The sequence below is a fragment of the Dermacentor andersoni genome, chromosome 11 (genome assembly GCF_023375885.2).
Source record: "Dermacentor andersoni chromosome 11, qqDerAnde1_hic_scaffold, whole genome shotgun sequence".
Classification (NCBI taxonomy): domain Eukaryota; kingdom Metazoa; phylum Arthropoda; class Arachnida; order Ixodida; family Ixodidae; genus Dermacentor; species Dermacentor andersoni.
Window position 1 is genome coordinate 111,481,277 of NC_092824.1, and position 22,523 is coordinate 111,503,799.

The window sequence follows — 22,523 nt, forward strand, 5'->3', positions numbered from 1 at the left end:
AACACAAGCTGACCAAGTTTACTCTAGTCATTATTTCACTGATTACCAAGAAGGATGGAGGCAGTGGGCGAATTTACACGGACGATAACCTGAATGACCGGTGCAAGCTAAGTAAAGGCAAAGCCGAGAACGAAAAAGAAATATTGCGGGAAGAAAAGAACGCAGGAAGCAAAGTCTATACATTCCGCGAATGAGTGCTTTCCATATAGCGAGTATCAGTTCTCAGTAGGGCCAACTAATAAGCTCAGGCTGACTGCTACTGGTTTCTGTCATTGCACTGATCTTGCCGGAACGGGAAACAAGATGCCGGCTTTCGCCAGCTGAGGACACAGCTTCGTTATTTTTTCACCATGTGGGAGAGACGCTCGAAAAAAAAAAAAAAAAAACTAGCGCTACATTTATGCTGTTGCTAGATTTTCTTTTGTTCGTGTCTACCTGTCTGCCGTACACGTACGGCTTCGCCGCGCGCCGGTGGTTCTGACGTGTTTTTCTTCCGCACCGTGTACTCGGCCTGCGAGGCGGTGCTCTGGCCCTAATGCGAATGGGGGGTAGAGGGCGTGGCAGGTATTTAGCTTCGAGGCCGCACGACGACGAGGCCTTCACGCGACCCGCTATCACGCCATGCGTCCCGAATGACCCGAATGCCGGGACAATGCCGTCCGCTCGGCGACCCCCGGCGATCGTGCCGAAGCAACGGTGATAGCGGGGCTTCGTGCGGAGCATTGTGTCCCGACCAACGTAGAAAGCTTGTGGGCGACATTTCGCTGGAGCTCGAAATAACTCGAAAAACTTCGGAAACTAAAAAAAAAAAAAAATATTCGACGATTACGATACTGCCTAATGCGAAGTTTGAGCGCAGCTGTATGCGTGTTCTGATTTCGCAATATATTGAGGCAAAGAATTAGAGATCGAAATTACCGCACCAACTGGCAGTGGGCCAGTACCATCAGCACCTTGGCGGAGGGAGGGCCAGTATGGGGACGCTAGCGTGATGAATGGTATCAGAGCCAGTTGTGGAAGACGACGACGACGACGGTGAGGGTGCGAGCAGTGGTACAAGCGCGTTCGCGCGGTTACGCCAAGGGACGCCGAAGCTCACCCCAGGAACGGGCGCTTAAGAGGTGCGCTCGAAAAAAATTGCGGCAGGTCCAATGCACTTGTTGAAATGAAAGGGACACTGAATCAGTTTAGATCGATGAAGTATTTCTGAGCAACATTACTTTCGTTGATTTAATGGTTGTAGGTTGACCATTAGAAGAAAAAATGATGGTCAGAGCATCAGCTCCGAATGTCGTTCCGAGACCCCAGTGCAAGAACATCACTCTCACGTCACGGATTGCAAAGTATTCTTTCTCATTTCGACCATTGCGGTTCAGTAAAAGTAATTTACTAACACAGGTCAAACAATTTCAATCTTTAGTGACCCTTTAACGTTAAGCGAACTATGAAGTATTGCTCGATATTTTTCAATCAAATGCTGCGCAAATACGCACATGATGCGTTGCAATTTTATGTTTGCCCCGTCGCAGAAGTTTCGCGTCGTTTGACTTCCCGGTAACGCGGACGTAACTGTTCGTGTTTTGCGCCTCGTTTTGCAGCGTAGCGAATACGTGCCTGCCCGGCAGGAGGGCAGGACGTGAATAGCTCCCACCACGTGACCCAGGTGACGACGTTGTTACGCCAAAGGTATCGAGACAACGGGGGTTGACGACAGTGCAATTGCCACGACAAAACGACGAAGATGGAAGGACCACGACGGCACGACGGCGACTTTGTGGTGACGACGCAATATCGACAATGGCCTGACAATGATGGAATGATGACGATGCTGTGACGACGACGGCTCAAAGACGGCTTAATGACAGCGCACTGACAGCAACAGAATAAAAATAGTGGAAAGATGACTCTAACCAGGCCAACGAAAGAAGGATCGCAGTGTCATGAAGGAAATGAAATCGCGACGACGCAATGACGACGACAGCATGATAATGACGACATGTTGCTGTCGGAGCTCGCGCATGCGCACCCGTGCATCACCCGCCGCCGCGGGTGACCTTAATTCGTACTATATCCGGCATTTCTTTTCGCTATATCCGATAATGGCAAATAGGGCCGCCTAATTCGCACTACATTCGGTGTTTGCACTTTGTTTGGCGGCTTTTCGAGTGGCGCAACCTCCGGGACTGGCCCACATTTTGGCGCTTCCTTGCAGGTGACGTTGCTCTGACTCCGACTAAAGGGAACAAACGCTTCGCGTATAAAATGAGTACATAACGGTGAGCAGAAGAACACAGCTGATATGTGGCGCTGGCGTGTGCAGTGTTCAGTTATGCAATTTTACCATAAGTTGCGCAAAGATATGTCCAACTCATTACAACTAAACACAGCAGACAAGTGCGAAGACTTCGGAGAAAAATGCATTGGTCAATTGGAAAAATACGGGTGATAACAAAACGCGCCATAGCAGGCGTTGTTAAAGTGTTTGCAAGAATTACTTTTAATTTATTACAGCGCGAACGTAAAATACTTTATTTGCACAATTATCATTACATGCCAGCGTGAACTGAATTGCATCGTGCTTCCCTGCGTAGTGCCCCAACTGGCTTTTCCAAACGCCGTAATAGCTTTAGGAATCGCTCCGCATCGCGTCCTTAACTGCTATATCTCATCGAGAATGGCATTGGTGTCTGGGCCGCTTGGTCCACCCTTAATATGCATCGTAAGCGATGACGCCATCTGCAACGCATAAATATCGTTAGAATGCGCGCTCTCGTTACGAATGAGCGGCGGCAGAACGGCGTCGTTTAACCCGCCAGCGCTGCGCGGATCTTTTGGGCGGGTCCCGTTTGGGCGCGCCTGCCTCGTAGGCTCGGTATACGGGCGCGTTACACACTGGAGACCGCCTATTCCATCTCCGCACACTGTGGAACTCTCCTTAATGTAAGCACCCTGAACGCCGACTTCTGTTATGACATTCTGTTCTTCACTGTAGTTCACTGGTTGGAATCCCAGCATTAGCGGCTGCATCAGCGAGGGGCGCGGAACGTGAAAAAAAATGCCGTGTATTGTGATTTAAATTGATTGTTGATTGGTTGTTGCGCTATAACCTTCCCAAGGGAACAGACGTGCTATGATAGATTTCGCAAAGATTTTACTGTTGGGCTAGTTGGTTTGACATAGTACTGTTTTTCAGACAAGACAAGACGAAAGGCAAGACAGTTCTGTTGCCTCGTCTTAGCGCCATGTGACAGACACAGCAGTGGAGTATTGCGAATTAATTTTCACTACCTAGATGTGTTTTCTCTTTTTATATTATTTTTAACGTGCACTACCGTGTTTTCCCTCTCTCCCCCCTCCCCTCCCACACTTCCCTTTGGAGTGCGACAGTCGCTGTTGGGCGCTCAAACCTCGTTCTTGTATTGAGATTTTGGTGCATTATAAAAACGTGACGCTGGTAAAAGATATACCAGAATTCTGCGCTACGGTATCTCTCATGACCGAGCTGTAGGTTTCAGTTAAGTGAACACTGGTCCCAACGGCCAACTTCCTGCGCTCTCGGCGGCACAAGAAAGCCTGTCCTTTTGATCACTACAGTAAACTGCTGGCAGTGAAAATTTCGCAATAGTACGAACACTAGCGACCGTGGTAACGCTATTTCGTGTCGGAAACGCGACCATTTCAAGGACACATCTCAAAACTATCGGCGATGGCTATAGACGTGTGTTTTTTTTTTTTTTCGAAGCTGCCACAAATACAGCTCAATATTCCTCCGTGGACACTTCCCTGGAGCCTTAGTGTGGCGAGGTGAAGTGCAAATTTAACCAACGTTGAGCATTATATCAATACTTCAATGCAAGTTCAGTTTACTAATGAGCCAATAAACTTTTTGTTCAGCATTGAAGCAACTTTGTCGACCGAAGTGATGTTTTGGAATGATTCCTTATAGCGTGGCTTCTGATAATATAGACATACCCTTCCTTCCGGAGTGGTTTACACTACGGGGTTCTACAGTAGAGGGCAGGCAGCTGGGCAGAGATCTTTTGTCTCGGGTGCAGCACCATTAGGGACTGGGCTTGGTTCAAAATGTGCCCCTATTTGCATGGGCGGTCAGTGACCCCTGGAATATCTGCGAAGGGGAAATGACGCCCATTATTGATGGACGATCAAATGTGCTTAGTTAGGAGTGTGTTAGTTTATTGTTGTATAGCCGTTATTACCCAATAGTTTTCTTTGTGTATACGATATGCATTTGCGCATTTGGCTGTCGGCCCCAGACTAGAGCTACTAGTTTGGCTACGACTGGCGTTTTCAGATGAAATGCCTGGTTTTTCAAATAGAACGCTGGAGAGGGACGAATAATACTACATTAGTTAGGAAAAAAAAATATTTTTGATGCCGAGAATGCATTCAAAAAATCAGTTTTCAAGAATACTAAACAGTAGTGAAGATCCCAATATCGCAAGTTCAATTTCGCTATAGATTAGGACCAGTAAAAGAATGGTTCCCGGTGGGCTGCGGTCGAGATGCTTTACTAACTGAACTGAACGTATAGGAAGCGCAATAAGACCTTACAATTCATGTGGTCAAAGTGGGGTAATGGTTGAGCCATTTACGACACGCTCCTTTCATTGTGCTGAATGGTGAAAGGGTTTTGAGTGGGTTATTAGCTTGATAAAATGCTTTATGGAAATTTTTGTACCAGGGTCGATAATTGGGGCAACGAATTTGATTTGCACGTGTGTAAATGTGGCTGTCAATTGATATGCTGTTGACTTACGTTAGCGATGACAGCCTCACATTTTGTTGTATCCTAAATATTCTCATTAAGTATATAAGTATGACATTAAGTATAGAGGGTGCGGCAAAAGTTTTCGCATTTAAATAAAAACCCATAAATATGATTGCGATGCACTGTAACACAATCACTTTTATGTTAACTTAATGTGCTATGTTATGCATACACAAATCCAAACCCGCTTCTCGAAACGTCCACATTTTGCGCGAATGCAAGCCTTGGGTCGCTTCAAAAATTCATCGATGGCGGCATGGATGTAGTCTACGTTTGATTCAATTCATGCTTTTTCTGATGCCCGGCGACAAGCAGCCATATTGCAGCGAGGAGTGGAGCAGACTGTTCTTTTTAATGCAGACCAGACTGAATAGTCAAGCGGGTTTAGATCCGGGCTGTTTGGGGCCAATTATAAAGTGGAAATGAAACCAGGGATCTTTTTCCCACCCCATTGTTGCACCGCCTCGTGGGCCGGAGCGAGATCCTGCTGATACGTCCACTGACGGTTTCCGAAGTGTAACTCAGCCCGAAGCAGGACCTGCTGCTTCAGCACATCTACCAGCTAACTCGCACTGTTCACTTTGGCACCCTGTTTTAAGAAAACCAACGGCATCTTTCCATCAGAACTGATTGCCCCCAAAACCATCTCCGATTGAGGGTGACAATTTCTGGAGACAGTCCTTCCACTGACGTTGGCTTCTTTTGAGGCTTCCGGTCAATACCCTGCCGTCTGGTGGTTTGAAAACTTCTTGATATTGAGGACTGCGTTGGTGTGCCGTGTTGTGGAAGCGTTTGAGCAGTTATTGCGTCTTATGATCCTGGCTTTCTTCATGTGCTCTGTGAGTCTATGAATTTTCTTAACCTTGCGCTTGTGTTGCTTCTCTTTCACAATTATTCAAACAAAGAGTTCAAACATTCATTTGGTTTGGGCCATTTGACATTTTAGAACTGATTTATAGAGAGTGCGGAAATTGTTGCCGCACCCAGTAGGTATTTCAAAGGGGTGGCTTTACGGCGTTGAGTGCCCCAAAACGACATTGGCGTTATGAGATGCGCTACAGGGGAGCACTTGAGGTTGACTTTGACCGCCTTGGGTCTGTTAACGTGCACCCTAGATATAAGCAGACAAGCGTTTTTGCTTTTCTACCTGATCGCAACGTGAACGCCATGACCACGAGTCGAACCCGTAGCCTCTTCCCTAGCAGGTAGCCGTAACCAATGACCCACAGCGACAAGTAGTGATCTTTAAGTGTTCTTGTTGTCTGCATAACGTTCAGTGTTACATTTTACCACTAGATTGGGCCCCATATTGGCCATTGCAATGCCCTTATATATATGTTTTATTTTATCTCAATGGCTCACATAGTTGTATGGCACACAGCGTTTCCAAATGACAATATTTCCAAGGACATTATCAGACATATTACAATAATTTCACTTCAGAATGCTGCTACGTTTCAGGATACGAGCTTGAAAGACATCGAAAACTTAGTCTCACGTTAAAAACAATATTTGATCACCCGCAAAAAATAAAAAATAAATGTGGGCTTAGTCATTTCAAGGTACTATCATTTACAAAAATTTAGCGAATTTATGACCGCGCCATAATTTTCCTTGAACTTATAGAAACTGATAACAGGATACCGATGCTGGTTGAAGAAGCGCGGCATCAAAGCAGTATTTATATAAGGGGAATCAAAGTATTGTAGCGATATATAAATCAGATGTTGCGGTTTCTCTTTTATGTTATATGTTGCTTAAAACGGGCCTTCACACAGAAAAAAGGAGAAAGGAAAAGATGGATGGTGGTGGAGGGAGGGGGGGTGTTGATAATTTGGGACTCGTACAAAAGTCGACAAATTATCACACACAGTTGACCTCGCATAGTTATCACACCTATAGGCATGGTTGAACTGAGCCTCCGACGCTTCTTGCCTTCACTTAATCCACCAAACCACCAATCATTGTTCCTCCTTGATGCGCAAGAACTTTTCAGACCAAACGTCGTTTCTTCAAAGCAGCTTGTTACGCAAGCTTGAAGTGACGCGCTATATCATTAGGGGCATAAAGAGTGAAGTATCACTCCACAGCCTTGTTAGGCTAATAACTCTTACAACTGAACTCTCGCTGGAACATTAAAATTGAGGGCGCTCAATATTGCCTTGCTACAACGCATCGCTTATTAGAGGCCTCTATACTTTGTGACCCAGAGTTTCTACTACTGAAGTTAACATAAAACCTCGGAACGAGGTAATGGCATCGAAACAACGCAGTACTGAAGAACGAAGCGCCCATGCTTTTCTAGCCGAACATTGTGACTAAGTGTAATGCATCTCTCAGCAGGAGCAGAAAGAGAGAGAGAGATAGATAGATAGAGAGAGACAGATACAGAGAGAAAAAGAGAAGGCATGAACGTTATTCTTCGGAAGCTGCCAAACAAAGCAAGGGAACAAACACTCAGGCTGTAAGCCGGAATCACTATCAGGAAAGACGACTTGAGGAAGTTTTAGTGATGTTTGGCAGCAAGTAGAGGCGTTGTGGCTTGAGGAGAACAAATACATAGTGTGCGCACAAACTACCAAAATACACGCGCACAAACGCAAAAAAATAACTGAGGAAAAGAGATAAGAGCAACGCTTTATGGGCGAATGTGGGAAAGTCTTGTAGCACTACCACTGGCGCTACTCGGATTGTTGTGCCGTCGACGCTGGCGCCAGCGTTCCCTAGCTTCCAATTAGGGGATAGCTGGGTGCACAGTAGAAGTACCCTCTTCTTTGCAAAAGCGTGACTCCCCCCCCCCCCCCCCCCCTTGTGCTTGCCTCCTCTCCCTGTGAACTCCGCGCTGCCACTGAGTTTGAGAGGGCTGCAAGTCTTCGAAGCAGGGTACGCTCCGTCGGGCTAAAACCGGGCAGTGTGTGTTCACTGTAGAGCGCCGCACACGCGTGGCCTAAATCCACCCAGTAGTCTTCATGTGTAAAGGTTGAGGATAGGCGGTTATTTGACTGCGTACTAAACCGAGTTACGCATTTAAGGGTGCAAAATTACGCTCTGAAGATTGTCAAGGTATCGTCTCGTGGTTTGCAGCACTGCGGGAATGTAGAAGGGTGTAAGGCCTGCCAACGCTCAGGGAAAAAGGCAAAATACGTCAGGTGACACCCGTGTGACTCGAACCTGTATCTACTGGGTTTAGCAATAACACCCGAGTGGCTGCACCGGCGATGTATTGTGGCTAAAATTTTCTGTTCTTATATCTCGCATGCTGCAGGTTGGAGGATGCGATTGATGCGTTTTAACGGACAGACGCTCGTGCGATTGTTATTAAACAACTGTTTGTCGCCAATTCGTTATTTCAAGGTGTAAAATATTCGGCCGTCTCGTATAGCGTGGGGAGGCAGGACTAATATGCCTCCTTAGGGCGCCGACACGAGTTTCGAGTGCATTGAGGCGAGTGTAAATATCAAGCATCAACTTATCACCTGTTAGAGTGCAAAGAAGAGCTAGTGCACATTGTATCGATGCCTGGGATCGCTTTCCAGTTATACGACTGCCAATAAATGACGAAAATCATTCTTCCGCGCCAAGAACATTGTCGGTTCTGTATCTGGACCCGCATCCACAAGAAGTTCCAGTTTATTTCAGACATAATATTAGCAAAGGTAACCGGTTAAAAGCTAACGGCATTTACGAACAAAAAGCTTTGCGAATGCAGTCCTGCCCCGACACCATTGTCCGACGCCATCGTCTGCGGCGCTGCACGCTTTTAGTGTACCACCGGAGTATAAGTGCCCTCTCGCACGCTTGCTTTGAAGATCTCTGGGGCAGGCGGGTTGGCACGAGCGGCTCCAGTGAGTTTTTCAGGGCAACACGTGCCAGCACCGGCGCGCCACCGGTGCTCTTTTGTTCGAGCCGCTCGTGTAGCGGAAGTAAGTGCGCATGCCTCTGTTGGCTAACGCACTTCTGCTCGGCGTAGTTCCTAACACTTTTCTGGTGCGTCGTTCGTACGTGTTTTCTAACTGCTTGTTTGCGTCGACATACGGAGCGCGTAGAATGACAATATGCCAGGGTGACTCTTTCCCGATTTTCTGATATAGCGTGCTTTTCTTCTTGTCTTTCTGTACAGGGTACTCGAAAGCATGACGCACATTGCAGACGATTGGGAAAATATGAGACGAAGGCTCACGTCTGCTTGGTGCTCGAAACTTATACGGCATCACCTTTGTCCTGTGGCCGAAAAGTTTGAGAGGCGACGTACATGTTCTCCTGCAATGGCATTAATAAATGAATGATAGGTACTGGACAGGCCTTTGTCAAAAGTATTCAAGCGGCTTCGCAACTTCGCCATATTTGTAGTTCGGTTGTATGGAGCAGTTATAGTGGCGCTCATGGCACTGCATACTTGCCGGTGGTGAGTACGAGAGTTGTTTTCATTACCCAGCAGGGCGCTGAAACTTACGGCATACTATAGGCACTCATTCAAACAGCCGGTAGTCACCCTGGTGCCCGCACGCAACGTAGTCCGTGTACTTCTGAGAGAGAGAGAGAGATATGTATTGCCACGAAGCGACTCCAGCTTTTGTCTGTTACAAAAACTTGATGTCCACATATCAACAGTTCCTAGCGTTGCGAGTTTCTATTTTTAATTTGGGACAGCAAGTTCATACAGTGTTTGCATTTGTTCCTGAAATATCTTGTATGAAGCCTCTTGCGCGTCACATGTGCCTCCTAGATGCCCAGTAGCGCAAAAGTTTACACGCGAGAAGAGGTCATACTTATGGCACATTGTAATCGTCCTTCTTAGAGCACTCTGGATGTGCTAAAAAGTTAAGTGGAGCGTTAAGAGGAAGCTTTAGCTCGAGTGCTCCTATCTAAATACATGTAAAAAAAGAATTCGTTTTTGTCGGCGACCACTGCACCAAATTTGACGAGGTTTGTAGCATTTAAAAGACAAACTTAAAATCTAGCGACTGTTGGTTTCGAATTTTTGAGTTAGGTCGCGAATTTTTTATTAAAAATTGCCAAAAACCGAAAATTTTCAAAAAACGAAACTATCAAGTTTACAACTCTGTAACTCCACCACTAAACGTGATAATACAATTCTGTGAATTGCATATAATAGTACATCTAAAGCGGACAAAATTGATGTGTTACACATGAATATAAAAAAGATTAATCATAGGGAAATACAACTTTTGCAAAACCGTTGTAGCCGACGTAACAAATTCACGTAAGATGTAAAATGACATATTGAATTTGTCCGCTTTGAATGATCTAATGGATGCCGTTTACAGAACCACGATATCAGTTCTTGATGCAAAGATATGAATTTGTAAACTTCGTGCTTCCATTTTTTTCAAACGGTCAAATATTTGAAAATCGATTTAAGAAAATTCAAGCCCTAAATCGAAATTCCGCTTCCAACAGTCACTAGAACTTAACTTTCTCTTTCAAATGCAACAAATTTCATCAAAATCGGTCCAGCGGTTATCTCATAAAAACGTTTTTGCGTTTTACATGTATTTGAATAGGCCGCGTCGGAGTTGGGCCTGAGCTAAAGCTTCCTCTTAAAGCTGTATTGTTGTAATAGGGGGGTATAGCAGCGACGATTTGGCTTCATTATTGCTATTGGAGCCCATTTGTACTATTACTAAAGGTTAGTTGCTATCTTGGACGACCTTTGTGGTGCTGCCAGTGCGCTCGGAAGTGACCATATAAATGGACTGCTAATATTTTTTTTTGCTCCAGTCAAATGTACCATCATTATTTGCAGTGGTTTATGTCAGCTTATCTGAAGCCTCTTGTGCCTCATATGTCTAATCACAAAAAAAAAATAAAGAACAAGAAAAAGAACTGAGCAACACGTATGTATCAAAGTTTTGGTGGCAACTGCCGTCATTTTCTTAGTGCATGCTAGATCGTGTCACAATACCGCACACCATTAAACACAGACTTCTACAGGGCACATACTAGAATACCTGCGCCTTGCTAGCGTAAGTTCATCGGCGTACACCTGAAGTGATGGTTGACGAGCAAGAACACGTGCACTAGCGAGCAAAAGTTTGGAGACCACAGATGCCGGGAAATTTCGTTTTTCTTTGCAGCCTAAGCAATTCAGGCTAAACTCAAGTCATACAGACCACGTGCGCCTGTTCGACCAATGAAATGCACCGAGACAGTTTCGTGTTGAGCGACCGTGCTACAAGAAATCAATTTTTTTTTTGCTGTTGCTGTGGTCTTCAAACTTTCGATCACTAGTACGTCAGTGGCACCACGTGTAAAAGTGGCCGGAACTTGCTACTGCAAGTCCTAATTTCAGCGGCAGGTTTCTGCGAATATAGTCTTTAGTTTTCTTTTTCTTTTTTAGTTGTCCTCTTTCTTAGTTTACGTTGAACTCGCACGGGCGTACGCACCTGAACTTCACTTAGCTGCACCAACACCACCAGCAATCCATCAAAAAACAGTAGATCTGTTGACAAGGCAAAACGCAGCCCCCTCAACCACCATAGACAAATGTTCCACGCACCGAATAAGCAATTTGGAGAGGCCGCAATTTATTTTCGGCGGCGAGAAATTCCTTTAAGAACTCTTGTACATCCATAATATAAAAGTCTTCCTGACACATATTTTCGCCCAAAGGAGCCCCGTTACGCAGCGCGTGTTAAAAAAAAAACATTTCTAGGAACGGTCAATCAATTATGCTGGTACATCGAAAAATTGAACACATATTCAGTTCATTTCCTTAATATATCAAAAGGGCGGGGCAAGCTGGCGCACTTGCACGTGCGGAATTTCGGGCCGAATTCCTCCCTAGGCGGGCGCCATCGACGTGTTGAGCCGATATTTGGAAGCACGGCAGTCGCGGAGTTTTCGTCGGGGTGCCAGGCGATGCGAGTGCGGCTGTATGTTTGCCGAGAAATGGCGGGGCACGGGGCGTTCTCTCTCTCTCTCTCTCTTTTTGCTTGTGACGTTTGCGGTTCGGTAATGAAAGGTCGCTGACTCGACGCAACGCAGTGCAGCGTGTCTCTCGTGCTCGTTCTCGTGGAATTCCGCGAGTTGGCGCTTTATGTGGCGCTGATATTTTCCCCGTATGGTTTTCTGTTTGCGAGTCCCCAGCAGATCTGGCAGAAAATGCGCATACGCGTAAGAAACAAACAAACAAAAAAAGAGAACAGGAAAGAAAATTAGATAACGTACGACAAGACGGCTATGTCTACGGAACAGGAAACGTTGTAGGCACGCATGCAGTTTAGGGCGGACGGTCTTGCGGATTTTCGCTTCTCCTTCTAAATCCAACTTTAGCTTTTTTTTTTTCAGCGTCTCACGTCGCCGGTAAAGCGTCGTTCTTTTTTTTTGCTTGTTGTATATCGCGTTTGTATAAGTTGAAAGGTTAGAAAATCCGGCGAAACGTATTTGATAGATAGCATTCTTCCACGCCTTCTACGCCGTTTCCGCTGTCAGCTTTGCTTTATGGGAATAAGAGTCTCGTTTCCTTGGTTAAGGTGGTTTGACAGCGATTACAATATAGACCTGGTGACCCCAGGTGCGTTAGTCTGTGTGATCGAGGCTTTCCTTCCTCCTCTTGTTCATGGCAAGAAGCGAGTTGAAGAAAAACTTCGTGTCTTGTACACCAGTAGTTGTTACGCCGCGCCATCTAGCGGTGCCGCCGCGAAGTCCACGCGCGGCGCATGTGTGAAGTCCCTCAATGGTTTATGCGTGGTGGCGTGCGACGGCGTGGTCGATATCAAATGTAAATGCAACACAACGTGTGTCAGAGCCCCGAAATTGCTTTGAAAGGTAATGATTAGTGATAATAAAGTTAGAGTTACCTTGCGTATATCTCACTGAATAGACAACTTAATGCGCGTTTTTATATGTGCACCCGCATATTTATCCAAGGAGGTTTAGCGCGACGCTAAGCCTTGCTAAACCAGAACAGGAATTAGCCTCCCTGCGGCAGTATTCGGCCACTCCCTCCCCAAGTGACTGATTAGCGAGGCGAAATTAGCGATGCGAAAAGTGCAAACTCACTATGCTGTGGTCATGGGCGACTTCAGTGCAAAAGGGGGGAAAAGCAGGCTGGTGAACAAGCAAATGTCAACTACGGCGTGGATTCTAGGAACACTCGAGGAGAGATGTTGGTAGAATTCGCGGAAAGGAATAAGCTGCGAGTAATGAACAACTTCTTCAGGAAGCGATGGAACAGAAAGTGGACCTGAAAGAGCCCTAATGGGGAAAAAACAAATGAAATTTATTTCATACTTTCTGCCCGTCCCAGCATAGTGCAGGATGTAGAAGTGTTAGGTAGGGTAAAGTGCAGTGATCATAGGCTAGTGAGGTCTAAGATTCACCTTAATTTGAAGAGAGAAACAGCAAAATTGGTCAAGAGGAAACATGCCAACCTAGGCGCAGTAAGGGTTAAAGAAGACCAATTCAGGTTGGCACTTGCAAACAAATGTGCAGCCTTAGAACAGAAAGATGAAGATGAAATAGAGACAACGAATGAAACTGTATATAGGCTGGCTTCAGAAGCAGCAAGTGAAGAGTGAGGTAAGACACCTAGGCAATCAGTAGGTAAGCTCTCGCAAGTAACGAAGGACCTAATAAAGAAACGACAAAAGATGAAAGTATTCAACACAAGAGATCGGGTAGCATTCGCAGAACTGTCAAAACTGATCAACAAGGCGAAAATAAGGGATATTCGAAGCCATAACGTGAGAAAGACTGAAGAAGCGGTAAAAAATGGATGCAGCCTGAAAACAGTGAGAAGAAAACTAGGCATTGGACAAACCAAGATCTATGCACTGAAACATAGACAGGGTAATATTATCAGCAATCTCGAAGATATAGTAAACGCAGCGGAAGAATTCTATACTGACCTGTACAGTACCCAAAGCAGCCGCGATACCTCCATTCGAAGTAGTAATGAACAGGTTATAGAGGCTCCTTCTATAACTAGCGATGAAGTTAGAAGGGCCTTGCAAGACATGATTGGGGAAAAGCGGCAGGGGAAGATGGAATACCAGTCGAAGACGGTGGAGACATAATGCTTGAAAGACGAGCGGCTCTTTATACGAACTGTCTATCGACTTCGAGGGTCCCAGAGAATTGGAAGAATGCCAACATTATACTAATCCACAAAAAGGGCGACGTTAAAGAATTGAAAAATTATAGGCCCTTTAGCTTCCAATATTATATAAAATATTCACCAAGATAATCTCCAATAGAATAAGGGCAACACTGGACTTTAGTCAACCAAGGGAACAGGCAGGTTTCAGGAAGGGATACCTACAATGGATAACGTACATGTAATCAATCAGGCAATCGAGAAATCCGCAGAGTACAATCAGCCTCTCTATATGGCTTTCATACATTACGAAAATGCATTTGATTCAGTCGAGATACCAGCAGTCATAAAGGCATTACGTGATCAAGGAGTACAGGACGCGTACGTAAATATCTTAGAAGGTATCTACAGAGGTTCCACAGCTACCTTAATTCTCCACAAAAAAAGTAGGAAGATACCTATAAAGAAATGGGTCAGACAAGGGGACGCAATATCTCCAATGCTATTCACTGCGTGCTTGGAAGAAGTATTCAAGCTATTAAACTGGGAAGGCTTAGGTGTAAGGATCAACGGCGAATATCTCAGCAACCTTCGATTTGCAGGTGACATTTTCCTGTTCAGCAACAATGGGGACGAGTTACAACAAATGATTGAGGACCTTGACAGAGAGTGTATATGATTGTGGTTAAAGATTAATATGCTGAAAGCAAAGATAATGACCAATAGCCTGGTAAGGAAACAAGAGTTCAGGATCGCCAATGAGCCTCTACAGTCTGTGAAGGAGTACGTTTACCTAGGTCAATTACTCACAGGGGACCCTGATCATGAGAAAGAAATTTACAGAAGAATAAAAATGAATTGGAGCTCATTCGTCAGATATTGTCAGATCGTGACTGGAAGCTTATCATTATCATTAAAAAGAAAGCCATTACAATGCCACCATTGTACCGGTGCTTACATAAGGGGCAGGAACTTGGAATCTGACAAATAAGCTCGAAAACAAGTTAAGGAACGCGTAAGAGCCAACTTTGTACGCAGCTACACTTAGTCCAAACTTAATAACAATAGTATCACTGTGTACTATGCTGATGTTGCCATGTGAGGTCTTCTGGTCCCCGTCAGGCTACTGTAGCTTTTAGCACAAAATGACCGCCTAGTATTTCTTGCTGGAAAATAAAGTTGATTTGATTTGACAGATCTCTTGTTCGACCACTCTATTGATCACATAGCAATAGGCACGCCCTCCGGGGATTGACAGCCAACACGTGTTTTTGAAGAGGTAATTACGAAGGTCATGGTAAAGAGCGAGATTTGAAGGAAGGCAGAGAGGTGAGCTTGAGCTAGAGCGCTCTAGCTTGCCACTTTGTACAGTGGGGGTGGGGGGTATGGTAATGCAAAGATGTGTTGATTGACGATGACGACATAGAAGATTGATGAACAACAGAGAAGGCATGTTCAGCGTTCTGTTCATAACCAAGAATGTCCTAAGACAAGCCATTCAGAAATGTCACGGTAATGATAGGGATGGGAGCGGGAGCACGAGTTTTTATTGGAACCGGAAAAATGCGTAACTGCATCCGCCTATGGTGGGCACATCAACCGAAGAAGAAGACGAAGAAGAAAGTGCTGCCTCATGATGGAAACGGCATGCCCACCTGGATATGGCCGAAAGGGATCTTCGTGCGGTTGGTATCAATTAATTTCACGCTCTGAATTATAACTTTCTTGAAGCATTTCAGATTTATCTTTTTGGTGACTTGTCCTTGCTTCTGGCATGTTGTGACTCATATGGCATGTTTGGTCGTATCCTTGTACAGATACTAAGATAGCGAGCCTGCCTCGAGTTTAATAACTTCTTTTGCGATAAGCTTACTGAAATATCATTTTGTGCAGTTGGGTTTGTTTCAGAGGAACGGCTTCAAAACTATTGAGAGAGCCAAGCTTCACAAGAGCTCCTACTATAGACAACAGGTGGATGTTGTTGTCCGCGTTAGACGCTATAATAGAGACACTTTACAGAATTGCTACGTCTGTATTTTTGTGTTGCGAATTGGCTGTTTCAGTTCAAAACTCGCTGGTACTAGGCAATTTTTGTAAAAAAATGAAGCAGCCATTGTATAATATAGTTAACATTACCTTCTAAATACAGCGAAAGTCCCCCGATTAAGTTGCTTTCAAGCGTATATAATGAGAACGTTTATGCGTTTTGCATGTACTTGAAAAACTATATCAGATTTGGCTGCCAGGCAAAAGCTACTTCTCAACCATGATAATCATTATAATAATCTTTATACGCCAGTTCACCATTCGCTTCCTTGGGTATATGAAAACCGGTGGTAGTTATCTTGCGGCCTCGGCTTCTCATTTTCAAATTTTTATTTATTGTGCCCATTTACAGTTCAGTCAGGTAAAGGATACACCGTTGAAATAACGTAATAAATGTGAAAAATAACACAATGAAATACATAACTACACAAAAAAAGAAAGTTCGGAAATAGGTATAGAGAAACAATTAATCGGCTTCTGTTAATGCATTTTTATTGCGGAATTTTAAACTTAGCAGTATCAATGGAAGCTCTCACACACAGTACGGGATCAGCCAGGCAGGACCTTTCAACGTAAATATGTTGAGGTGTCTCAATGATTTTATAGTGACATTAAAGAACTGCGATTATACGATATGAGAGAACGCAAATATAACCACAGAAGCAATTGACAAAAAAGAAAACAGACGATGTGTTTATTTTTTTTTAAATTTTAGGTCGTCAATGTTTCACATCTGTAAGAGTCCGAAATACGCATAGCAATGCGTTATGCCGATATTACATTCGTATATAATCGAGCTGAACGTTTTACATAGTTTCTCTCAGTTCTTTGCTCCGGTATCTCATAAACGGTATAGTGTGCGCACACGTGCAGCTTACGCTATTTTCTCTCGTCCTCCGTGAACGTTTCGCGTACACAGAATTTATTGCGAAGCATTCTTTTCTTCCTTCTTGACACTTTACGGCAGGCAGGTAGGTAAGTAGTTAGGTAGCTAGGTTCATGTCTCGCCTCGCTTTAATAATAACAAAAAAGAGTAAGATTGCCTGACCGACGGTTGAATTGAACCTCTTCCGTTGAGCACGGCAGCCCGGCCATTGGGCGACGATTTTTTTTTTTTCGTTCTTGCATTAGGCCGCGAGCGTACGCATATTCCCTCGTTCCAAAGCCAGGCAGCCCTTTGAAACGGTCGCTGAGTTGTCCCCGTGCCACTTCCCGGTCTTCGTTCCTTGTGACAGCTGGCGCTCTGAGGCGCAGAGTTCAGACTGCACTATCTCCGGGAGCGGCCCACTTCCCTCGGCACTTTATTCGTGGCACGCTGCCTAGAGATTGTGCAACGATGCGCCGACTTCGTGATCGCCCAAGTTGATCATGATTTAGCATTTCTACGCCGGAGTACAAATACCATCGTCGTTTTAAGTACACCACATGACATAGCCATAGTTACGTATGATTGCGTAACACGCAGTCGCTGATGACGTCACAATCTGCGTTTCTCTCGTTTACGCTCCTGCGCTACTTGGGAAGAAACCAACAATTGCCGTGTCGCAAGCGAGGCTGGAACAGCCGGCGTAGAAATCCGTGCCGTTGCCGCCATACGGTCATCTTCAGCGCGGTCGTCGTCATGCTGATGTCGTCATGGGCGCGGACGCTCGTGACCCACAAACACAACCAGTTTACGTGCAATCAGTGTACGTGCAACCAGTTTACGTGCAAACACGTTGGTCCACCTGGGACATCGCTCTGCGGAACTCCAAACCATATACCAGATTGCCAAGCACCTGCAAAAGTTATTCGCATGACATCGATTCCCACAGCGCGGGGAATCTGCACAGTTACCTTTGTTTTCTCTATTTTTCTCCGCACTGCCATCACGGTGATGCAGAGCTCTGTCCGGCGAGCACGTACGGACGCGGAGTGTGCCTGCCCTGTCCTCCGAACACGTACAACCTCAAGGCCGGCTCCGCGTACTGCCAGCCTTGCCCGCCCGGCGCGTTCGTCGGGACGCAATGCCATCGTGAGTGGCCATAATCACCTGCCTCTTAATTAACCCCCCGGGACCAGAAGACACGCCCGCGGGGAATGATTGCATTTCAACTCGGTCCACATTACTGGTATGAAACGAAATTGAAAATTCAGTTTTCCGTTTGAAATACTACACCATGGTTTGGTGCTGAAAGCAACATCTCCATGTGCTTGGACAGAACAACCATTTCCTCATGTACACACGTAAAGAGTAAATATATTTTTAAATGATGGCTCTACAATATTTTTCATTCCATAAATACCAGAGACGGAAACGTAACATGGTGTGTTGAGTTGGTGTGTTGATGCTGCGTTCTGTATATTCATTTCACTATTTGAAAACCTAGGATGCAGGAACGCCGAGTCACGAAAATGGCACAAACAGGCGCTCACTCACAATTGAACATTTGCTGCCCACATGGAAAACTATATACACAGACCAACTGTGCATGCGATGAGCTAAAAACAAGCATCAGAGGCACGTGTCTAACAATAATCAATGTTGTTGAACTGTGTATTAGAAGTGGAAAGGATGGTTGGTTGGCTTATACATAAGGCGGCATTCTTGGAGTTATGTTGCCAGTTGGACGTGTTTGTACACGTTCATGATGAAAAAAGCGCTACTAAAACGGAGGCTTAGCAAGAACAGGCTTTGTCGTGTGATATGCTCCTTGTGTCTCGTCCTTCCTCCCGCTGTAGTTTTTCCAGCAATGGAACATCGACGAGCTCAACTGTCCATCTCGTTGTTATATTCATGTCATCTTGCCGCATTCCAAAGAGACTTCACCGATGTTTTCCCCGTCTGTAAGGACATGACGGTTTAGACTAAACTCAAGTAAATTTTATTGCGGTAGTATTTGTATGTGCACTCCACGCGAACTTTCGCCGTCGCCGCGATGTTCCCAACATATTTAGGTATATGCAGGCCACATATTTATGTCGTAGATGCAAGATAGGTGCTATAATTTTCAACCTCCAAAGTTGCTCAAACAGGGTATAAAACATTTCGTTCGCAGCGTGTGTCTTTTATCCTAAATGTTTTAGTCCTAAAAAGTGCAAAGTAATATTAATGCTCACAATCTGAAAGTTATGTCATTTCACCTTCGCCGCTCTTCACAGGCAGTGCAGTGGCGTCTGTGCGATGCAATTGCAGGTCCTACACTGCATGTTAAAGCTCTTAGGGGGCCAGAAATTTAGGCGCGCCCGCATATGTCGCATCCGCGTCTAGTCGCACCTGCGCATAGTTAGAACACCGTCTGGTGAGTTCAAGCGCAAGGTTAAAAACTTGCTATCGCTGTCAGTGGCTTCACCCTTCGAGTGGTACTGCCAATTTTCTTTCTAGAAAGCTGACGGCACAACTGATTAAACCACATCCATACAGCTACACAAGCATCTGACTTCACATCCGGGATGAATAATTTACGAAGTCGCTTCCCAGTTAGTCTTGAAAAAGATTGAAGGCAACGTGCAGTTTAGTGCAGGAGACCTAACCAAGCCTAACCTAAACAAAAGCAGGAACAAAAGTAAGCTAACAAGAGAAATTAGAAAGGTGAAGTAACAAGAGGAATAATTGAAGCATTTCATATTAACATTTCATTGAAATTTGAAGCATTTCATATTTCATAGTAGCGAGGCACTGGAAGTGGTAAGGGAATACATCTACTTAGGGCTGGTAGGGACCGCGGATCCGGATCATGAGACAAATAGTCATAAGAATGGGGTGGGGTGCGTTTGGCAGGCATTCTCAGATCATGAACAGGAGGTTGCCATTATCCCTCAAAAGAAAGGTGTGTAACTGCTGGGCCTTACCAGTACTCACGTACGGGGCAGAAACCTGGAGGCCTACGAAAAGGGTTCTACTTAAATTGAGGACGACGCAACGAGCTATGGAAAGAAGAATGATGGGTGTAACGGAAAGGGATAAGAAAAGAGCAGATTGGGTGAGGGAACAAACGCGAGTTAATGTCATCTTAGTTGAAATCAAGAAAAAAAAATGGCATGGGCAGGACATGTAATGAGGAGGGAAGATAACCGATGGTCATTAAGGGTTACGGACTGGATTCCAAGAGAAGGGAAGCGTAGCAGGGGGCGGCAGATAGTTAGGTGGGCGGATGAGATTAAGAAGTTTGCAGGGACAACATGGCCACAATAAGCACATGACCGGAGTAATCGGAGAAGTATGCGAGAGGCCTTTGCCCTGCAGTGGGCGTAGCCAGGCTGATGATGATAATGGTAATGATGATGATGATATTAAGAGATTACGAGACAAGTGTATTAGCCGGGCTTCTGTGACACTCGCGGCCAAGGAATTCGACTGTACTTAAATTCCACGTGTGTAATCTAGACAGAAGTGATGAAGTGGTCTTTCCTTTTTTGCCTTTGTTTCTGTTTTTTGTTTTACATGTCTTCTTTACAATAATGTGTCATCATATATATATAAGTCCTTGCCTGCAATAAAAATTTTGTACCAAGTACAGTAGCGCGTGTCTTATTTTCCTTGTCTACTCTTTTGTCTATGTTACGCCATGCTGCCCGAGCATAGGTTTGAAGCAGCCTTTCAATTGGTTAGAAGCGCCTAATTTAATTGAAGTGACTAGATTACGTAATAGAGTCTAGTAGGCTACATGAACGTCGTTTTGACATGTTATTTACTACCCATTTTTATTACAGATATCTAGATCAGCAGGCATGAGGCGTAGTCTTGACGGATTCTACTACCTTCTTTTGCGTGCCTATTAGAACTAGACAAGCTAGCAAGCAAGCAACCATAGCAAAGCAAGGGCCCCTCTACATCGTTTTTGTTCTTTTATACCCTGTCAATTTGCGCTGCACGAGCTCGGCTTATATTCATCCCGCTGACAACTTTGTATATCATCCGTATGTCGCTCTCCGGGGAGGTTAAGCATCTGGTTTGTCATTGCTTTGTGATGGATAGTGTTGGTATGCAGGTAGCAGAGCATAACCCATCAGTGATTAGAAATGAGGAAATTCGCGGGCGCTATAGTTGGAATCGGTTGGCGCAGGACAGGGGTAATTGGAGATCGCAGGGAGAGGCCTTCGTTCTGCAGTGGACATAAAACAGGCTGCTGCTGTTGTTGCTGCTGCTGCTGATGATGATAAATAGAACACCAGGCTTTCTGATGCAAGGTGCTGCATGTTTTCACACTGTCAATAGCCTGGGCCTACGTGCATTTCGCGCAATTATTCATTGGCATTCGTGCCTACTACAGCGTTTTTGCTAGCTCAGAGCGTAACACGCCTTTTGTCAATGATGAATAACGAAACGAAATGGCAGGAGGAAGCAGATGAAAAAAAAAAAGGCGCCGTTAGATTGCTGCTATACAATACGAACGGTTAAGGAGCTGGCATTATGCATAAGTTTTACGAGCTCTCAACTCACCACATCGTGCTTTTTTTTAAAACTCCGGCAGCTGCAGACAACGCTCTACAGCTGAGTTTGGTAGCCCTCGTGATGAAGTACGGCTTCATAACTGCCAGCTCGCTGTCGCTGATTCTGGGGTTCACTCTCTTCTGGCTGAAAACAAGAAGAAATGCCCGTTCAAAGGTGAGTTTTGACTTTGCCGAAAATTTTATAAGTCTGGGCAACCGGCGCCGAACGTACAGTATATCCTGGTATTTCTGGTTGCGCGAGATGACCGCCTTATCGGGGCCTCACTTACCTCCCATGCAATCGTCGCATAAGATGGCAACAAAATGGAACACGCTTAAGCAGTGATAACACACGCGAATCGCACGGTTTAAGTTTAAGTAATGAGTAAAACACCATGGCCAATTCAAAGTATTAATCATTCTTCAAAAAAAAAAAAAAGAAAAGAAACAGCATTCGTTGTCGCTCAGCGCCTGTAAAACCCTTGCAATTGAGGAATGGTTAGCGTTGTGAGCGCGGTGACTTCTACATGCACTCAAGCATTTTAACTGTGCGGGTTGTGGAGCAGGTGTCATTCTTGTAGTGTGACATCTAAAGCCTCTACGTTAACTACCAGGCTAATGGCTGCATGTGCAATGTTGGCTCTAAATTTTCAAATAACATTTACGCGAACGATGTATCGGGGCGCCTGCGGGAACATTATCTAATTAAACTGACTGCCTAGGCTATTTAGCTGTATATCTAACTACCCAACTAGCTTAGCCGATTATAGACAGCTGACAGAACCGAGTTGGCTGGTTAGCACAGGAGTTGCGTGCGAGCTAGTTGATTCATGCAGATAAAGGATGTTTTAAGAAATACTTTTGACACTAACCAAATCAGAAGAGCAGAATGCGGCCACGATGGCCGCATTTCGACGGGGGCGAAATGCGAAAACACCCTTTTACTTAGATTTATGTGCACGTTAAAGAACCCTAGGTGGTCGAAATTTTCGGACTTCTCCACTACGGCGTGGCTCATAATCAGAAAGTGGTTTTGGCTCGCAAAAACCCCATAATTTAATTTAAAATTTAGGAGACAGACACAAACTACATTACGAAGAACGCAAACGCAGTGCAATTTTGTGTCGAGATTGCCTTCTTTTAAATATTATTAGTTGTATTCTTGTGTTTGTACTTAAGCCATGTGGCTGGCTAAGTTTAATGAATAAGCTTTAG

The 22,523-nt window shown here is 44.9% G+C and overlaps 1 protein-coding gene across 5 annotated transcripts in view; it reads left to right on the plus strand.

Annotated features, from left to right (window-relative positions):
- The window catches only part of LOC126539493 (uncharacterized), a 50,535-nt gene that overhangs the window by 22,274 nt on the left and 5,738 nt on the right, over positions 1–22,523 (plus strand). For all 5 annotated transcript variants that reach the window (XR_008614265.2, XM_055075417.2, XM_055075419.2 and 2 more), the window contains one exon: positions 21,350–21,483. Coding sequence is in view for 4 of the 5 variants with exons in the window: in XM_055075417.2 (XP_054931392.1) it covers positions 21,391–21,483 (93 nt within the window). In the remaining variant the exon portion in view is untranslated. The remainder of the gene's footprint in view (positions 1–21,349; positions 21,484–22,523) is intronic.